Raw genomic sequence first — 18,563 nt, 5'->3', positions numbered from 1 at the left:
TGGCAGCCAGGCCTTCAGCCATATAAGCCCTAATCTGTGGTATTCCTTCCCTAAACCTCTCCATCACACTCTCCTTTTAAGACACTCCTTAAAACCTAACCTATGATCAAGCTTTTAGTCACCCCTACTAATATCGCCACCTTTAGCTCAGTATCAATTTCTGTCTACGCTTCCGTGAAGTGCCTTGGGACATTTTCCTCAGTTAAAGATGCTATATAAATATATTCTGTGTGCGTGTATATTTGTGTTTGAGAAATATCTCTTAAAACCAAGGAAAGAGGGAGGGTCAAATGTCTGCTCTTGACTCTATGAAGTGCCTTCACTCTAGTTCTTTTGCTAGAAGATTTTCTTTTGCCAAAGACTGTGCCCCATTTGGATGAATTATTTGTTTCTTTATAAATGCACCATGTAAATGGTAGTGCTTCATTGTATGACATTCTGACAAGTCAACCTTTTCTTTGGTTTCCATTTTGAGCAAGCATGCTGAACACTTCGTGCCAAAGAGTTGAGCCATGTACTGTATATTTTTTTTAAAAAAGAAAGCGTCACCAAGGTTTGCACTGAAGTTGATCTTTTTGAATATTAGTGCAGTTATTTATCCATTATTTCATTAAATAGTAAACCATGGAGTTCCAGACAAATGTTTAACATTTCTTTGCAGAAGAGCCCAATTCTAGGGCATTTGTGTACAGTAACTAGCTACTTCCTCTCCAAAGATGACAGCTTTTTTTTTAATGCTGGATAGAACTCAGAACTTTGTTTCTGTAGCCCAAATGTCATGGTGTAATAGTGAATTAGCATTTCTGCACATTCTCAACCTTAAAATAGCTGATCTTGAGGGGGTTTTATGCACACAAGGTGTTTTTACAAAAATTAGCATTGATTAACATAACACACAAATTCCAGTCCCTTTTTTATGTTGCACAATATTGATATCTTTCCCTCATCCTACTTTTTTTTGGAAACTAGAGAGAATAGATTTTGTCAACCCTGCAGATATGCAAACATCTTGGAGAAATATCAGGTGGTTTCATAATTTGCATCTGTTTCTTTTCCTCCCTCACTGCACACACATTGGCCCCTAACTGTCGGGGAAAACAAAACCGAAACTTATCACATTTTGAGAGAAGCTGACTGCACGTAACCATAAATGAACAAACAATTCTTTCCATGAAGGAAAAGGGGACTTTTTAATTTTAAAGAACAAATTGAGGTTGAATTGAACTCTTTAAATTTAAAATAGAGAAGTCAGTCTACCAGTATTGAAGGATGGCCTGGTGATTTTAACAACCAAGGTGGCTGGAATGGAGTATTCGTACACACCTTGACAAATTGACACTCGGGTGTGAAATCCAGTTGGCGAGGGGCAGGAGATACATGAAGACAATTTGCTGCTGTTCCCAGCTCGCTTATCGTCTTTGTTTACTTTAAAAAAAAAAAGAAACGTCGTTCTAGCCGTTTACTTTCAATATTGGCAAAGGAAAAGGCAATTCGAGCTCTGTGGCACATCATCCACATGCAACGTCCTGCCTTGAGCATGCGTTTTCTGCCCATTGACTGGTAATGGGCTAGCATCCCAAATGTTGGGAATCGGAATTCAATAACTTTGTGGGCTGGCATCAGAAAAATGAGTGTGAAAGCTGCCAGATTGTCATAAAAGTCCAACTGGTTGACTAATATTCTGTGGTGTGGGGGAGGGGAAGGAACATGCCACTGCTACCAGGTCAGGCCCACACATGACTCCAGTTCAGCACTACATGGTTCACTCAATGCCTGCTAAAATGGCCTAGCACACTAATCAATTGTTTAAAAAAAAAAGCCAAGACAGTCCACCACCTATTCAGGGCAACCCGGGATGGGTCGTATATGCAACTTTGCCAGTGTTGCCCACGTCCCAAGAACACTTTTAAAAAGGCAACTTTCTAGCAAATGGGTATTTAAGTGTTGCACCTTTCTTGTATCTTGTTATGTCTATTTGCTTCTGTAGATCATTTCATTTGTAACTGAATCTTGATTTAACCATTGATCTGACAGCAGGTTATTTCTTATCTTCTGAGGTGATAGAAGTGCCTTTTTGGCATCCCACATATTCTATAGTGAGTTATTTATAACGATTGGGTGCTAATTTTTAAATCCAAGTATGCTGACTGGAGACACCCGAGAATAAAGATCTAGGTTTGGGTTCATAATTCACTCAGTTTGCTTACAGCAGCTATCGGTTAGCTGCAAACAAGGAAGAAGGGGGGAGGGGGAGCCTAAACTGCATTGTACTTGTTTTTTTTGTGTGGGATCCATGTGTCAAAGGGATTGAGTGAGGATCATTTGTTACACTTTCTATCATTACATTTGGTTCCCTTCTCGTAGCCAGTGATCATTGAGACCACACCTGGTGTATTGTGTACAGTTTTGGTCTCCTTATTTAAGGAAGGATATACTTGCCATAGAGGGAGTGCAATGAAGGTTCACCAGACTGATTCCTGGGATGGAGGGATTGTCCTATGAGGAGAGATTGAGTAAACTAGGCCTATATTCTCTAGAGTTTAGAAGAATGAGAGATGATCTCATTGAAACATACAAAATTCTTACAGGGCTTGATAGGGTAGATGCAGGGAGGATATTTCCCCTGGCTGGGGAGTCTAGAACCAGAGGTCACAGTCTCAGAATAAGGGGTTGGCCATTTAGGACTGGGATGAGGAGAAATTTCTTCAGAGGGTGGTGAATCTTTGGAATTCTCTACCCCAGAGGGCTGTGGCGGCTCAGTTGTTGAGTATATTCAAGACAGAGATTGATAGATTTTTGAATATTAAGGGAATCAAGGGATATGGGGATAGTTCAGGAAAGTGGAGATGAGGTAGATGATCAGCCATGATCTTATTGAATGGCGGAGCAGGCTCGAAGGGCCAAATGGCCTACTCCTCCTATTTCTTATGTTAAGTGTTTCTGTTGCCTATGTGGATGTGCCAGTTAACTCTCAATGCTAAGGAACATTAACATATGTGACAGCATTTAGGTATCTACCCAGTTTTTTCCCAGTCTGCAGTAAACACATTAAAGTGATTATCACTTACAAAAATCTCATAAAAAATGTTAAGTCTTATGATTTGGAATCAAGGCAGATCCCTGAGCAATCTCGCAAGGTATAACCAGACGCTAGCCCCATCTATAGCTACTGATCTTAGACCAGTATAAGTGCCGCCTTATTGTGCTGTAATGTTTCTGATATCCTACCACCTATACAAACATCACTTGCTTTTAAATCCCCCAAATCTTGGAAGGTTAAAAAAAATTGTATCCTGCTGCTACACCTTTGATGTTTGTATAGCTGGTAGGACATCAGAAACATTAAAGCATGATAAGGCTGCACTTATATTGGTCTAAGATCAGTTTTAACATTTTTAATGAGATTTTTGTAAGTGACAATTGCTTTAATGTGTTTACTGCTGACTGGGAACAAACTGGGTAGATACCTAAATGTTGTCACGTGTGTTAATGTTCCTTAGCATTAATGAGTGTTAATTGGCAAATCCACATAGGCAACAAAAACATTTAACATTGATCACTGGCTACAAGAAGGGAACCAAATTAATCATATATGATTGTACTATCAATCTGTCTTGCTAGCAAAGCCTTCACAGATGGCCTTGTCGTAAAAGGGGGTAGATGGCGGGAAACCAATTTCTGAGCAATGCCTTTGAATCCTCTTGAGTGATGGTTATATTTTACTTGATGCTCTTCTATCGGGTCAGATTTCTGCAGAACATGGAATAACGTAACTAGGCTCTTGAGTGAATTTCTACTTCAAAATAACTATTGGGCGCGTTTCCTGAATAACCAATCTTTGTGTATAAATTTTGCAATACAAATGCTAATCCAAGTTAAGTGACATCATGGAGACCCTCAGGACTTTTGAGTTTTTATTGCTTTGGAACTGGGGCTGTAAGTTTTTGTAATTAGTGAAATCTGCTGCTATTGCTTCTGTTAATATTACTTAATAATAAAGCTAGTAATTTACAGGTAGAGATATAGGACCTGCCAGAATGTTTTGCTGTCAATTGGAGAGATTAGGAGAGTACAAGGCAGCTGGTACTATTTACAATGAGCTTATCAGCAATATAAGGAGTTTATTGTTCACGCAGATCACCTCACATTTCAGTTTGCAGGAATTGTGGGCTTGCCTGTGCAAATAGTCCATTTTTACTAGGAATGAGGAGGCGTATCTGGAAGCCACCTGGGTGATGGCACCCGCTTTTGTAGTACCTGAATCATATGCTTAGGAATATGAGAGCTCTGTGATTTACAGATGCATGGAGCTCCACTTTTTGCTCTTCAATTTCACAGTGAGAATGTACTCACTCAACGTTAAATATAATTTAACTTTTTCATAAAATGTCCTTTTGAACAGATTTTAAACCAGGTTTGACCAAATGGTGTCGAACCCAAATGGTTGGGAATTGCTCCCCGGGCTGTGCTCCTCATTCAGGACTGGAGTTATACTGCTATTTTTATGTTCCTGTGAAATGGAAACCAGTTTACAGCATACTAAAATACTCACTACCAGTAATATGAGTGGTCTATCCAAACTAAAATTGTATGTGGTTTAAATTAAAATTTGATCTTTGTGGCCAATGATAGGACCAATATCCTGCGGTGCCCAGCAGTCGTGGAAGGCTTTAAGCAAACTTGTGGACACCACGTGATCTCTTTCCAGGGTTATAGGTTGCTGGATAGTAAACAAGAGCCTTTGCTCTTTTTTCTACTTTCTTTAGTCACAGGATGGAGATCACACTTGGAACTCTTCAGGTCTGTGGTACATCAGTACAATCTGCTGCATTTACCAATTAAACCTTTGCAGGGGGAGAGGCAGCATGGCTTTTTATGTTGTATTTCAATGATTGTGAACTCTTTTTAAAAACCTTCCCTTGTCTATCTCGATCTTTGCCCTTTTGCACCTTCCAACACTTGGGTTGCTTAATGTAGTAATCTAGACACAAGGCATCGAGGGGTATGAGGAGAGAGTGGGAATATAGTATTGAGATAAAGGATCAGCCATGATATTGAATGGCAGAGCAGGCTTGAAGGGCCGAATGGCCTACTCCTGCTCCTATTTTTCTATGTTTCTAGTAGTTCCTATTCATGTTTCTCAGAGTTGAAATTGCCCCACATTAAGGGTTATTGCTGTCCTCTACCAGTAAGCATGAGTTAATTGGCATGTATCCAAGTAACTTTGTGCAACAACAGCTCACTGTTCCTAATGTTGGCAATCATTGTTGGGCATTGCATCCTCTCCTGTGTAGTTAACATTGACTGACGTTCTACCTTTCTAATACATTGTATAAAATGGACGATTCCTGATAAATTAACCACAGACGTTTATTTTGGTTTCTCTCAATGCCAAGTCAGACCTGTCATAGTATTATGTATTATCTGGAATGGTGATCTATGTTGCTACTCGGTTTATTTAAAATATATATAATATATATTAAGATGTTTTCCATTGTTAGTGTAAATATTTCAAACGCCCATTTACTGAAGTCCAAGTGACCATACTGCAGTGGCTATAGGCCTATAAATGCCACCTATGATGAGCATGTTGGAATTTACAAATACTGGCAGATCTCCAACTTCCAGCCATTTACTAAATTTTGGATCTGACTTTTTTTGAAGCTCAGGATACAAAGGAAGATGGTAGGGGAGATATTTGATGTTACACTACACACCGCCAACCTACATGTAATAGTTGGGGGAGATGATGTAGGTTTAGTGATAATGGAGTGCTGAGATGAGGATTGGGGACTGCAGTGTGCAAATCTGAAGTGGGGGTGGGTAATGGCCTGGCAAGTTTAGGGGGAGGGTGAAACATGGTGGAATGGATGATGTAAACTTGCATTTTCACTTCCCACTGACCTAAGAACTAAATGTTAATTCATTAAAACGCACTAGCAGCTGGCCAATGCCTCAGTACTGGAAGGATGTTGGGAACGTGGCGGGTGGAGAAAGAGGTCTGATTGGTAGACTGGGGGGGCTTGGGGACAGTGAAGGAACAAATGTGCAGCCTGATGCATAGTTGTACATGCAAGAGTCCAAACTGGAAAATAACAGAAGATATTAAGATGTGAGCAACAGGACGTGTGATGGGAAGTAGGTTCAGTTGGGAAAGCGGCCTGATCAGACCAGGCTGATGCAGGTGGTGGTGGAAGTGGCAACAGGGAGGAAGGAGGTTTGATTGGGTAGAAGGCCAGGAACAAGTCTGGAAGACTCGGCTGGAAGGGCCCGGGATGTGTTAGAATCAGCCAATTAGAGGTAAGGAATAGAGATTTGCCTACATTGGAATACATTTTTGGATAAATAACTGACCATAAGCATGAATGAGAAGCATTGCAAGAAGTGCATGCGATGTGCACAACCTTTAATGTTGATGGATCTTTGATTGTGTTGCTCATGGAAAGTTGGAGGATACAGTGTTTATAAGGCTGAAGGATTATTCTATCAATATAATAGTGAATGGTGAGTTAAATTGTAAAATAGTTTAAATTGTGTACATGTGGAAATTATGTATCGATGAAGTTAATGAATGGAGAATTAGATGTATATGAAAAGCTTGGAACTTCATGGGTTTAGTAATGAGGGGAGTTTTGGTTAAAAGTTGATGTGAAATTATAAATTAAATATATTTATGGTACTTAATGGAAAATATTTCACACACATTGTATAAAATATGTAAATATTTGTATTTAAGTTGTAGATGCATGTTATAAGCACCATATGTTCTGTGCCAGGTGATTTTTAAACTGGATTGATGTGTAGCTCTATAAATGTTAAAATGGAGAATGACAGTGTGTTCACTAGCTGCCTGTACAATATTGGCCCTCTATAGGAGAGACAGACAAGATGATGTAGTCTTTTTGGGATCCACAGTGTGGACTTTCCAGTTAGACTTGACCCCATGGTAAGAGCCTGCTCTGTAATTGCATCTTGGTGATGACTCCAATGTATGTGATGGAGGGGTGGCTGCTTTGTGTGTTCTTCAGTGTTGTGGTAGTTGTCTGTGTGGGGGGAGGAAAGTGTGATATGTTTGTTCTTGCTGTCTGAGGGGGGGAATGCCGCTATCGCTAGTTTTCAAGTCCTACAATCTAGGCTCAAGTGACTTTTTCATGGAATCAAAGACTGCCCCCTGGCTACCTGCCCACCATTGCTGGTCCATGGGTAAACAGTTGTAATCTCTTCCTTCTGCTTGGAATGGACTTATATTCACATTAAACTGTACTACTCTGAGCTGTAAATTCAGGCTTCAATGGGTAGGAGGAATAAATGTTTACAGAAAGGAAGTAGATTATTTTTAAATGGGGAAATCTCTAACTTAAAATTTAAAGAATAAAGTAAGTCACACTCATTAGACTGAGTGTCAGGAGGATCAAGGCTGGGAGGCGCATGTTAGAATCAGCTGATTGGGTAAATAGAATGAATTTGCAGTTGATCAAGTCCCACTCCAGAGATTTGAGCACTTATCTTGTCTGACACTTCAGTGCAGTACCAAGGGAATTCTGCAATGTGCTGTCTTTGAGATGAAACATTACAGAGCCCCATCAGGTGGTAAAAGATCCCATGACACAATTCAAAGAAGAGCAGGGATGTTCTGCCAGTGTCCAGGCCAGGGGCAGTTAAGGGTATGTTTGATGAGGGGTGAAGGATTATTATAAGTGTGGGTATAATGTTATGATGGAAGACCTGCTGTTTCCAGGGGATATGGGGTTGTGTTGGGAGCCTGTTACATGAGTATGAAGTTGGCTGTGTGATGGGTGGAGAGGGAAGGTTTGGGGATTGGCTGATGGAAACTTAAGATTTAGCAGAATCACGAGGAGGAAAATATGCTGCAGAGAGGCTGCTGGCAGCATGTAGGAAACAGGAAATTGTAGTGGCTATGAAGGAAAGAAAGATATTTATATATTTATTTGAGGGTAATCTTTAGATTGCGACAGTGGAGAAGGCCTTTCTGGAGTGTGGCAGGGTGGTCTTGGGTTCTGGAAGCACCAGGAGTAGCAGAGATGATGCTGGGATTTTGGAGTATTGGGGAGGAGAGTCCCAATCTTTGGGAGAAGATTGGAGTTTTGTGAGATGTGGTACTCTGGCTGTGGAAGTACTGAATTTTTTTATTGTGATGTGAGCAGTACTAGCAAGGCCAGATTTATTGCCCATTCCTAGTTGCCCTCGTGGTAGGCCATCTTGCTTCTTAGTGATTGATTTAGAGCCATGTGGCTTGGAGACCACCACAGACCATATTAAGAATCAACTACGTAGTGTGCAACTGGAGTTGTGTGTAGGCTTGATCATGTAGGATTGACAGGTTTATTTTCCTGAAGGAGATTAGGACAATGGTCAACCGCAATATACCAGATTTATTGAATTCCGTTTCACAATTTGCTATAGTGGGATTTGATCTCCATGCCTCTGGGTTGCTATACCATAATCACTACAGTCTCTCTAGAAGGGTCTTGGGATCTGTGAGTATGAAGAGGGGTTCGGGTCTGGTAGCATTGAGGCGGATGGAGACTTGAAGCAATTTGGTGTGACCTCCATCTGACCCCTTTTGGGCCCTCTGTCTCAACTGTATTGTTGCCACCATGGTGTGACTTTGGCCCAAAAAGTGAGGCTGTTGCTAAGTTCTGGCATTGGTTTATGTGGAATAGCATACTCCATGGTGTACATGTATCTATGATTTTTGAGCTACTGAAGCAAATAGCATGGAACTTTTCTTAACCATACGAAGTAAACATTGAATTATGCTTCCACGTTGCTCTGCGGAGTTCCTTGCTACATGGTTCAAACTCCACTACTTGAGGATGGAGGGGGTTTGAGTGAAAAGACCCTGATGCAAGGCTGGGGTCATGATGGGGAAGAGGAGCGCAAGACCTGGAAACATTAGGGTCCCAGATATTTGGGAACACTGGGAAAGAGGTCCTGGGATGGGGGGGGGAAGTTTGTCTGGTCTGCCAAAATTGGGAGGGTGGATCTTTGGTGTTGGAGCATTGGAAATGGAGGGATCCTGTGATCTAACAAGATTGTGGGGGTGGGGTAAGGGGAAACAATCTTGGGCTTAGAAGGAATGGGGTCCTGTGGTGTGAAGCATAGGGAGAATTTCAGGAGGCAGAGTCTGGAAATATGGTGTGGCTTAGTGTCTGGTTATGCTGAATGGGGAGGTTGGTGTTGGAAATGTTGTCAGGATTCCTGTTCTGGCATTCCCGGCCACCAGCTAGTTTTCCCATTTCAGTGAGCTTGAAGCATGGAAGTGCTCAGCTAGTGTTTACTGACTGCATAAAACAACCTCTTTAGTATCAACTGCAAACCCATAGGAAGCAAGAAAAAAATATTAATCACAAATAATGGGGGGGGAAGAGAATGGAACATTGAAGAAATAACGATGTATGGTTAATGGAATGAATGCTTACTGTACAACACTCCTCTTCGGAATTCCTCATAATGCAAGTTCCTTGGATGATCTGGGGGTGGGGGGGGATCTGTCCTTGAATTCCATTTTATGCATTAGTCACTGGAGTATTTAGGTTCATTGTCAAATAAGTGTCTGTGATCTCTACATTATTCTGGAATTTTAGAGATGTTCAATACAAATACTATATTTTCTTCAAATTTACTGGTTTTTTCCTCCCAGGGTGGGTGGTCCAGTTTTCCCCCTCGAGTTTTCTCCTGCTTCACACTTAAAGTGGATTCTGATTTTTAAATTGTCAAATTAAAAACCAATTTTAATGATCCTTAGTTACATGACATTTCTTCCCCCCCCCCCCCCCCCCTTCAATTTTCTGTATTCGAGCAATGGGGCAAAGCACTGTTGTGTCTAGACTGTGGTGGGATCCCAATAAACATCAAGAACCACTCCTGGTCCCAGCAGATGATCCAGTGTAATTAAAATACTTATTTATGCCTTCTGATCTCCCTACCCAGTTCCTTTCCTGCCCCACACCCAAACAATTACATCACCATAAATATTGGTTCTCAGTAGCTAGGGGACCAAATTATTGCTTCATTTTGCCCAGAACAACTTTCCCATGAGGGTTGAATAATGTTCTGAGTTTGTCTTTTGACAGTGCTGCTGCCACATTGGTACAATTCCAGAAGCCAGAAATCCAATGAGCTGATTCACTTTGCAAGGGTGGGGTACAGTTCCTTTTCAAATATCACTTTAATTGTAAAATTGCCAAAATTTGAGTCACCTTCAAATTGTGGAAATCATCATTGTGCTGTACTTCCATGTGGGCACAACAATGGAGAAATCACTGTACCAGCAATTTATTTTTACAGCAGCCTGCCTCCCAGTTCTTGAAAGCAGTTTTGCCTGTATTCCAGGGTAGTAAAACCAAAAATGAGTTGGGAGTTGGTGCAGATTAGAACCCAGTAAGCGATTGCACTGCAGAATGTGTTGAAAGATACCGAATGTAGGCTGTCAGTACATGCTCTTATGAAAAGCCCGCATAAAAACTCCGAACTGCAATGTGAAACATTCCAAATTGGGGTCTGAAGATACTCACTTTCAATGCTTTATTTCTAACTTTAATTTTTTTGGGGGAAATGCCACAGTTTTTTTTCCACCCTTGTCATTTAATCGTCAACTTCATTTTGTACTTTAGCTCTCAGACAGTTCACGGAACTTATGTAAATCTCTTCTGTTTTCCAGAACACGTTCTTGTTACTGCCCATGTAAGATTACAGATTGCTTCTGTATTTTAGGCAATGTGTGGTAATAGTTCAATGACTTGTATGTTAGTCAATAGCCGGTGTCAATATGTAATCTAGTTGCTTTGCTAACAGGAATCCATTATGACTAGAGCTACATCATCATTATATCTAAATGTTGTTGTTTAAAGGCTCCTTATGTGCAGTCAGTAATTTTTAGTTGGCTTTCAGTGATTGTTGGCCTGTATTCTAATGTGAGGCAAAATACTGCGGATGCTGGAAATCTGAAATCTGAACTGAAAATGCTGGAAATACTCAGGTCAGGCAGCATCTGTAGAGAGAGAGAAACAGTTAACGTTTCAGGTTGATGTGATGACCTTTCATCAGAACTGGAAAAAGTTAGAAATGTAACAGATTTTAAGCGGGGGGCAGGAAAGAACAAAAGGGAAGGTCTGTGATAGGGTGGAAGGCAGGAGTGATTAAAAGACAAAAGGGATGATGGTGCAAGGCAAAAGCAGATGGTAATGGGACAAGTTAAGAAACAAAAGATGATTCTAGATGAGGTGAAATGGGAATGGCAGAATCATCAACAGCTGCCATGTGGAAAAAATAGGGGCAGAGGTTATGGTCTGAAATTATTGAACTCCATGTTGAGTCCAGTAGACTGTAAAGTGTCTAATTGAAAGATGAGGTGTTGTTCCTCGAGCTTACGTTGAGCTTCATTGGAACAGTGCAAGAGGCCAGAGTGGGAGTGGAGCGGTGAATTAAAGTGACCGGAAGTTCAGGGACATGCTTACGGACTAAGATGAGAGTTTATTGAAGTAATTGAAATCATTTAAAAAATGATCCATAATCTCTTTGTAAAATGGAAGCCGCAGAAGAATCCAGTTTTGCTACTTTAGCTTCTCTAAGCAAAATGTGCAGTCACTTCCTTTTGAAGATAATTGTTTTTTTGTTTTGTTTTTTTAAACGTCATTCTTCTCACCAACCTGGGGGATTGGCTAGGAGAAATTTTAAACACTTGACGCAAGCCAGCTGATCTTCCATAAACCGTTCAGAGCAAAAGTTTGGGCTAATATCTGTCTTTTTACTGGTGTTAACTTGTCTCTGTTTAATTCAGTAACTTTCCTTAAACAGTTTTTTTTTGGGGGGGGGGAGGGGAAAGGAGGAGAGGAGAAAATATCCCAGAATTTGGATTCTCTTACTCATGAAAATGAGGTGAAATTGGGAAAAGTTTTGTAACTTTTAAAATATACAGCATAAGTCGGGATTTTTAAGTGTAGCTGGTCAGGAAAAATATGTTTAAGCAAGATGGGAATGAATTTATGTCCAATAGGCAGAGTATGTGCAGATAGCATGCAAATATCTGAAGCCTGATCCTAGGGAGCCTAGCTATATCTACTGTACAAGATATGGCATAAAGGATGCACTGTTGCTGATACTTGAGGCTCCTCTCTCTCTCTCTCTCTCTCTCTCTCTCTCTCTCATAATCCATGCCACAAGCCACTAACAGTGCAAGGTCGCCTTCGTCACTGAACCACACACGGGATCTTGAAGGGAAAAACATAGATCCAAAATTCTTCTGGAAATGTAAGGTGATGGCAAGCTTTAGAAAGTCACAATTTAAATGTCTTGTGGGTGGCATCGTTGTTCAGATTATTAGATGAGGGACCTGAAGATTTCTGATGACTCTCCTAAACAAAAGGTTTTAATCTGTAGCACATCGTTTTAGTATCTTCTTGGAAACCAGAATTATAATCCATCTACATTCTATCGTCATTGTACTTGAAATTCTGTGCTTCATGGTTCTCGTGTTGCCAATTTAAGATGACAAGTGGAATTGTTCCAGTTTTGCATGTTTTTGACACATCTTGGGGGAGGAAAGATTAGTTGTAAAGGAATGGTTTGACCAAGATGTCAAGAATGACAGTCAAACACTTTCTTGATTAGTCCCGTTATGGTGCATGTGTTACATTTCAAAGTTTGTAGCTATATGAAATATAATACTGCATCATAAAGTATAAAAATTGTATGTCTGGTAAAGCTGGTCAGTTTTTGTATCTAAAGCCATTAATTTGTCTTCTCCCTATTTTGAGTCAAAGTTCTCTCTTACTACAGCTTTGACTACCTGCAGTCGTATTTCTGCTAATTTAAGCTTGGACTGCTTTTTAAAAAAAAAAAAAAAAAAATTAAAAGATTTTTCTTGCTGACAATTAAAAAGAAAGACAGACTTGCATTTATGTAGTGCCTTTTAGGACATCCCAAAGTGCTTTACAGCCAATGAAATACTTTTTGAAGTGTAGTCGCTGTTGTAATGTAGGAAACATGGCAGCTAATTTGCCCTCCGCAAGCTCCCACAAACAGCAATGTGATAATGACCAGATTATCTGTTTTGAGGTGTATATTGATCAGAGAGAATGCCCCTGCAGTAGTTCGAAATAGTGCCATGTGATCTTTTACATACACCCGAGAGGGCGGACAGGGTCTCGGTTTTTTAACATCTCATCCGAAAGACACCACCTCTGACAGTGCAGCACTCCCTCAGTACTGCACTGAAGTGGCAGCCTGGATAATGGGCTGAAGTCTCTGAAATGGGGCTTAAACCCATGACTCTCAGATTCAAAAGTAAGAGTACTACCAACTGAGCCATGGCTGACATAGTTCACTGTTCAAACACTAATGGATCGCTGGTGTTCCTCATGGATAATAAATTTGCTTAATGACCTGTTCTCTGCATTCACTAAGTTAGTTAATTAAATAAGTGCCTCTCAAGTACTGCGCAGTTACCTAACTAAACCTGAGCGCACAACATGATGCAATTGCAAAAACAAGTAAATGTATATTGCTCCCCTGTTGCAGTTGCATTAAAATGTGTGTTGATCTCAACCACTTCTGTCATTGACTAACTGGTGAAAGCATGGATGAGCTTGAGAACCAGGCACAATGTGACCGATAAATGGAATACTTGTACATGTAATAGTGCAAACACATGCAATTTATAAATCGGCCTTTTAAATATACTACCTATGGAAATGCATTATCTTGTATCCTTTTTGACTTGCTATTCCTGATTCTAAGGAAAAATATAAGGCCAGAGTTTTCTGCTTCTGTACGTCTCAGCTTGTGGTTTCTCATCCATTTAAAGTGAATGAAAAATCACCAGGCTGGCAAGTAACGAAATGCAAATCACGAGTTAAATGTCTAAGATGGTGGAATTGTTTTTGGAAGTGTGACTAGTCCAATAATACTTGATCTGTTTCTCTTATATCTCAGCTTGCAGGAACTGCAGTCCTGGCAATTGGATTATGGCTTCGTTTTGATCCACAAACAAAGGACATATTTGAAATTGAAAACCATCCTTCTACATTCTATATAGGTAAGATATCAAATCTTGGAGGGGGAGAAGAAGAGAGTTCATCTATATTTGATTCCTATTGCATGACTTACACAAGACATAAAAATTGGATCCTTCAATGGGTACTGTTCTAATGCCGGCACTGACTGATTTGGAAAAACCAGGCTAAAATGTTGTGAATTTTGGAATAGTGCCAAAAAAAAAAACTCAGATTGCACTCGATTGTAACTCCCATTCGCAGGTCACCTAAACTACACACAGATGTAACTTGCATCATCTTCTGTAGTAAGCAGGACATCTTTGGCTTTATTTTCTAAAGCTTTGTGTAGATGACAACTCTCAAATTAGTGCACAGTGGTTTGAGTTTACACCTGTGTAATAATATTACATGAGCTCGTGTTGGAAAGTTGGCTCTGAAAAAAGACTTATTTTAAAAGGTTGCAGTAGCCCCTTTCCATCAGCTCTGACACAAATTGAGCATTTCACTTATTTATTTGTCTAAGATTTTTCAGAACTGAAAGCACTCCTGTCACTCACTCAGAAATAGCTTTCTTTACACTATTTACAAATGGGTTGTTACGGTCCTGTTTAAATGGACAGCAGCCATTCAAAATGGGTTATACTACGTTAGACAATAGAACTTGTTCAACTTATTTGGGATGATGTTTGGAGGGTTGAAAGACAGAATCTATTTGGTTAGAATTAAGGAACAATCGAGAAGCTGCTGGGTGTATACTATAGGCCACCAAATAGTAGGGAGGAGATGGAGGAGCAAATTTTCAGGTGAATCAGCCTAGTACTGATAATGGGGGACTTCAATTATCCTAATCTAGACTGGGAAAATAACAATGTAAATGGCAAAGATGGGGAGGATTCCTGAAATTTTTACAAGAGAACTTTATCAGAGTGTTTCTAGCCCAACAAGGAAGGAAGCGGTGCCGGATGTAGTTCTGGAGAATGAAGTGGAGCATGTTTCAGTGGGAGAGCATTCAGGAAACAGTGATCACTATCATTAGGTTTATAGTAGTTATGGAAAAGGACAAGGAAAAAATCTAGGATGAAAACTGGAGGAGAGCTAATTTCAGTGAGTTGAATAGGGATCTGGCCCAGGTGGATTGGAATCAAAAATTGCCAGGTAAAACAATAAATAAGCACTGGGAGGCCTTCAAAGGGGAGATAGTTCAGGTACAGACAAGACACATTCCTGGGAGGGAAGGAAGGGCATCCAAAGCTAGAGCTCCCTGGATGACTCAAGATAGAGATTAAAATGAAACCAGAAACGGAGGCCTACGATAAATGTTGGGTTCATAATTCAGTAGAGAACCAAGCTGAATACAGAAAGTACAAGGGAGAGCTGAAAAAGGAAATGAGGGACAAAGTGTATGAGAATAGATTAGGAGATAACCTAAAAGGAAACCCAAAAGTATTATAAACATATAAATAGTAAAAAGGTAGTCAAAGGAATGGTGGGCCATTCAAGGACCAAAAAAGATGATCATGTGGAGGCAGAGGGCATTGCTGTGGTACTAAATGAATACATTGCATCTGTCTTCAGTAAAGAGGATTCTGCCAATGCCACAATAAAGGAAGGAGGTGGTAGTAGACAATTTGGATAGGATAATATAAAAATAGATAAAGTAGTTATTTAAAAGGTTGGTAGCGCTCAAAGTAGAAAGGTCACCCAGTCTGAATGAGATGCATACTAGGTTGCTGAGGGAAGCAAGGGTGGAAATTGCAGAGGCTCTGGCCACAATCATCCAATTCTCCTTGGATATGGGAGAGTCATAAACCGGCAACTACAGGCCAGTCAGCCTAACATCGGTGGTGGGGAAACTTTGAGACATTAATCCAAGCCAAAATTAATTGACACTTGGGAAAAATCTGGGTTAATAAATGAAGGTCAGCACGGATTTGTTTAAGGCAAATCATATGTGACTAACTTGATTGAGTTATTTGGTGAAGTAATGGTGAAGATTGATGAGTGTAGTGTGGTTGATGTGTATATATGGACTTTCAAAAGGCTTTTGATAAAGTACCACATAATAGACATGTTAGTAAAGTTGAAGCCCATGGGATTAAAGGGACAGTGGCAGAATTGGCCAAGGGACAGAAAGCAGAGAGTAGTGGTGAAAAGTTTTTTCAGATTGGAGGGAAGTATGTAGTGGTGCCCCCCCCCCCCCCCCCCCCCCCCCCCCAGGGGTTGGTGTTATGGGCACTGCTCTTTTTGATGTACATTAATTACCTTAATGACTTTCATCCCTGGTTCCATTCTAGGAAATCTCCTCTGCACCCACTCTTAAGGCCTTGACATTCTTGGGTATACAGGGCATAATTTCAAAGTTTGCAGAAGACACAAAACTCTGAAATGTTGTAAATAGTGTGAATGATGTAACAGACTTCAGGAGGACATTGACAGACTGGTGAAAAGGGCAGACACCTGGCAGATGAAATTTAATGCAGAGAAGTGTGAAATGATTCATTTTGGAATGAAGAGAGACAATATAAACAAAATGGTACAATTTTAAAAGGGGTGCAGGAACAGGGTGGTGGAAGCAGATTCAATAATAACTTTCACAGGAGAATTGGCTAAATACTTGAATTGGAACCATTTTGCAGGGCTATGGGGAAAAGAGCAGGGGGCTGGGACTAATTGTGATAGCTCTTTCAAAGAGCTGGCATAGTCGTGATGGGCCAAATGGCCTCCTTCCTTCTGTGCTGCATCATTCTATGATTGTATCACAAGGCTACATGTGCAAACTTCCACATGTTTTGGGTGGAAGTGCAGGGCGCTTGAAAATTGAATCTGGTGGACAAATGGGTGTCCAAGGTCCACACCAGCTTTTCCTTTGTCGGTCGCCCCTGATGCCTCTGAACTTGAGTGGTGCTGCATGTTGTGAGGTGATGGCCTGCTCAGTAGCACTAGGCCCTGGCTCTGCTTTCTGTGGAACACTAGAGGAACAAGGTTTACAATGCAATCCTTGATGTCCTTTCGGATCTATTTTTCAGCAGAATTGTGCTTGTGTTTGGCGCTAGGCACTTGGTGAGTGAATAAGGTGAGAAGAAAGAGCAGAAGGTTGCTCGTACTAACTGAGCAGACAGCGGGACTCTTGATTCCCCACCCCCTCTCAGTGGGTTCCATGCCTGGAATCTCTAGGGCTGTCTCCTGGTAGGAGGACATTGGTTGAGGGCCCTCCTCTGTGTGTAATAGTTCCCTTTTGTTATTCAGTCTTCCGCAAACAAAGTTGACACATTGAAATTGTTAGGAGGGCATACAGAGATGCACATGTCGCCATTCAGCCTATTAAAGATTAGCAGCAGGAATTGCATTTCCCTTTAAAATGCTGCAGGCCTTCGAATCCTGCAGCAGCACCCAACATTTTGCCTGCTGCACTCTGGGCTTCCAATGACTAACCCCGGAAATTCTGGCGGGGACAGTATACCAATGGTCCAGGGACGCGATAGTTACACAATACCCAACTCCCACCTGGTTAGAGACCTGACCTTGCACCACTACATCCATTCATTGCGGAGCAGCATTAAGCCAGGCAAACAATGCTGAGCCATGTTACTAAATCAGTAGAGTACAAGTCTAGCATGTAGAAGCTGTATAGTGCTGTGATCAGGTTGCACTGAGTGCGGTGTTCAACCCTGGTGACTGAACCACAAGGGAACATTCAAAGCCTGAAGGGCATAGAGCCTCAAGGCAGATTCCTTGTGTCAATAGGACTGATTTATAAAGAAAAGTTTTTTGAAAAAGATGAACTCTTCAGCTCGGAGGTGAATGAAAGGGAATCTCTGCTATATAAAATTTATAAGTGGAATAGAAGGGTTAATCTGGAGCAATGTTTCAAATTCAGCCAAGGCTACAGAACATGGTGCAAATTGGCAAAAGGCATGTTTAGGAGTATTAGGAAACATCTCCCACACACTGACTTAATATTGGGAATAGGCTTCTGGGTAGGATAGTGCAGGCTAAAGATTAGAACTGGATGCTGTGATGGGAGAGTTGTAGGTTTCTATGAAGAGATGGACAAAATGGCCTCTTTCACTTGTTGCATTTTTGGGGGGGGAGACATTTTAGGCTAAGTAGATAATTGACCAATAAAAAGAACTGCTGCATGAGACCAGCTGAAAACTAAGTTCGAAAGTACGTAAAAACTATTGTCATCAGGCAAGCCCCCATAACAAAGATGAGGTTCCAAAAATGTGCAGTTTTTAACTTCCACCTAAATATGTTTGCAAATGTATCTGGTATACAAGCTTGCCTGAGTGCACAAGCCTCCCCGTGGAAGCATTGGTCTCAATGGTATGGGAGCAAGGGAACACTTTGTTTTTATGGTTGATTCTGCAAGCCAACACTTAGAATGTGCACATCCTGAGAAATCACAGGCGTGCAGCCCATGACTTTCCAACTATTTAAATGAATGGATGGATGGAAAATCATCAGCTGCGCACCCAAGATGTGCTTCCTGGGAGTGCCAAACCATGGAATCGCCCTACTATCTGTCTACTCCTTTCACTACAC

At 40.9% G+C, this 18,563-nt stretch overlaps 1 protein-coding gene across 1 annotated transcript in view; it reads left to right on the top strand.

Annotated features, from left to right (window-relative positions):
* LOC147105603 (CD9 antigen-like) overlaps positions 1-18,563 on the top strand; it is a 33,618-nt gene that overhangs the window by 1,761 nt on the left and 13,294 nt on the right. The window contains exon 2 of the mRNA XM_086010146.1: positions 13,957-14,059. Coding sequence (XP_085866272.1) covers positions 13,957-14,059 — 103 coding nt within the window. The remainder of the gene's footprint in view (positions 1-13,956; positions 14,060-18,563) is intronic.

This window comes from Somniosus microcephalus, chromosome 17 (assembly GCF_052327205.1).
Source record: "Somniosus microcephalus isolate GS21.2 chromosome 17, FLI_Smic_1.0, whole genome shotgun sequence".
Taxonomy (NCBI): Eukaryota; Metazoa; Chordata; class Chondrichthyes; order Squaliformes; family Somniosidae; genus Somniosus; species Somniosus microcephalus.
The sequence above is the reverse complement of the archived record's forward strand: the minus strand, read 5'-3'. Positions and strand labels throughout refer to the sequence as shown.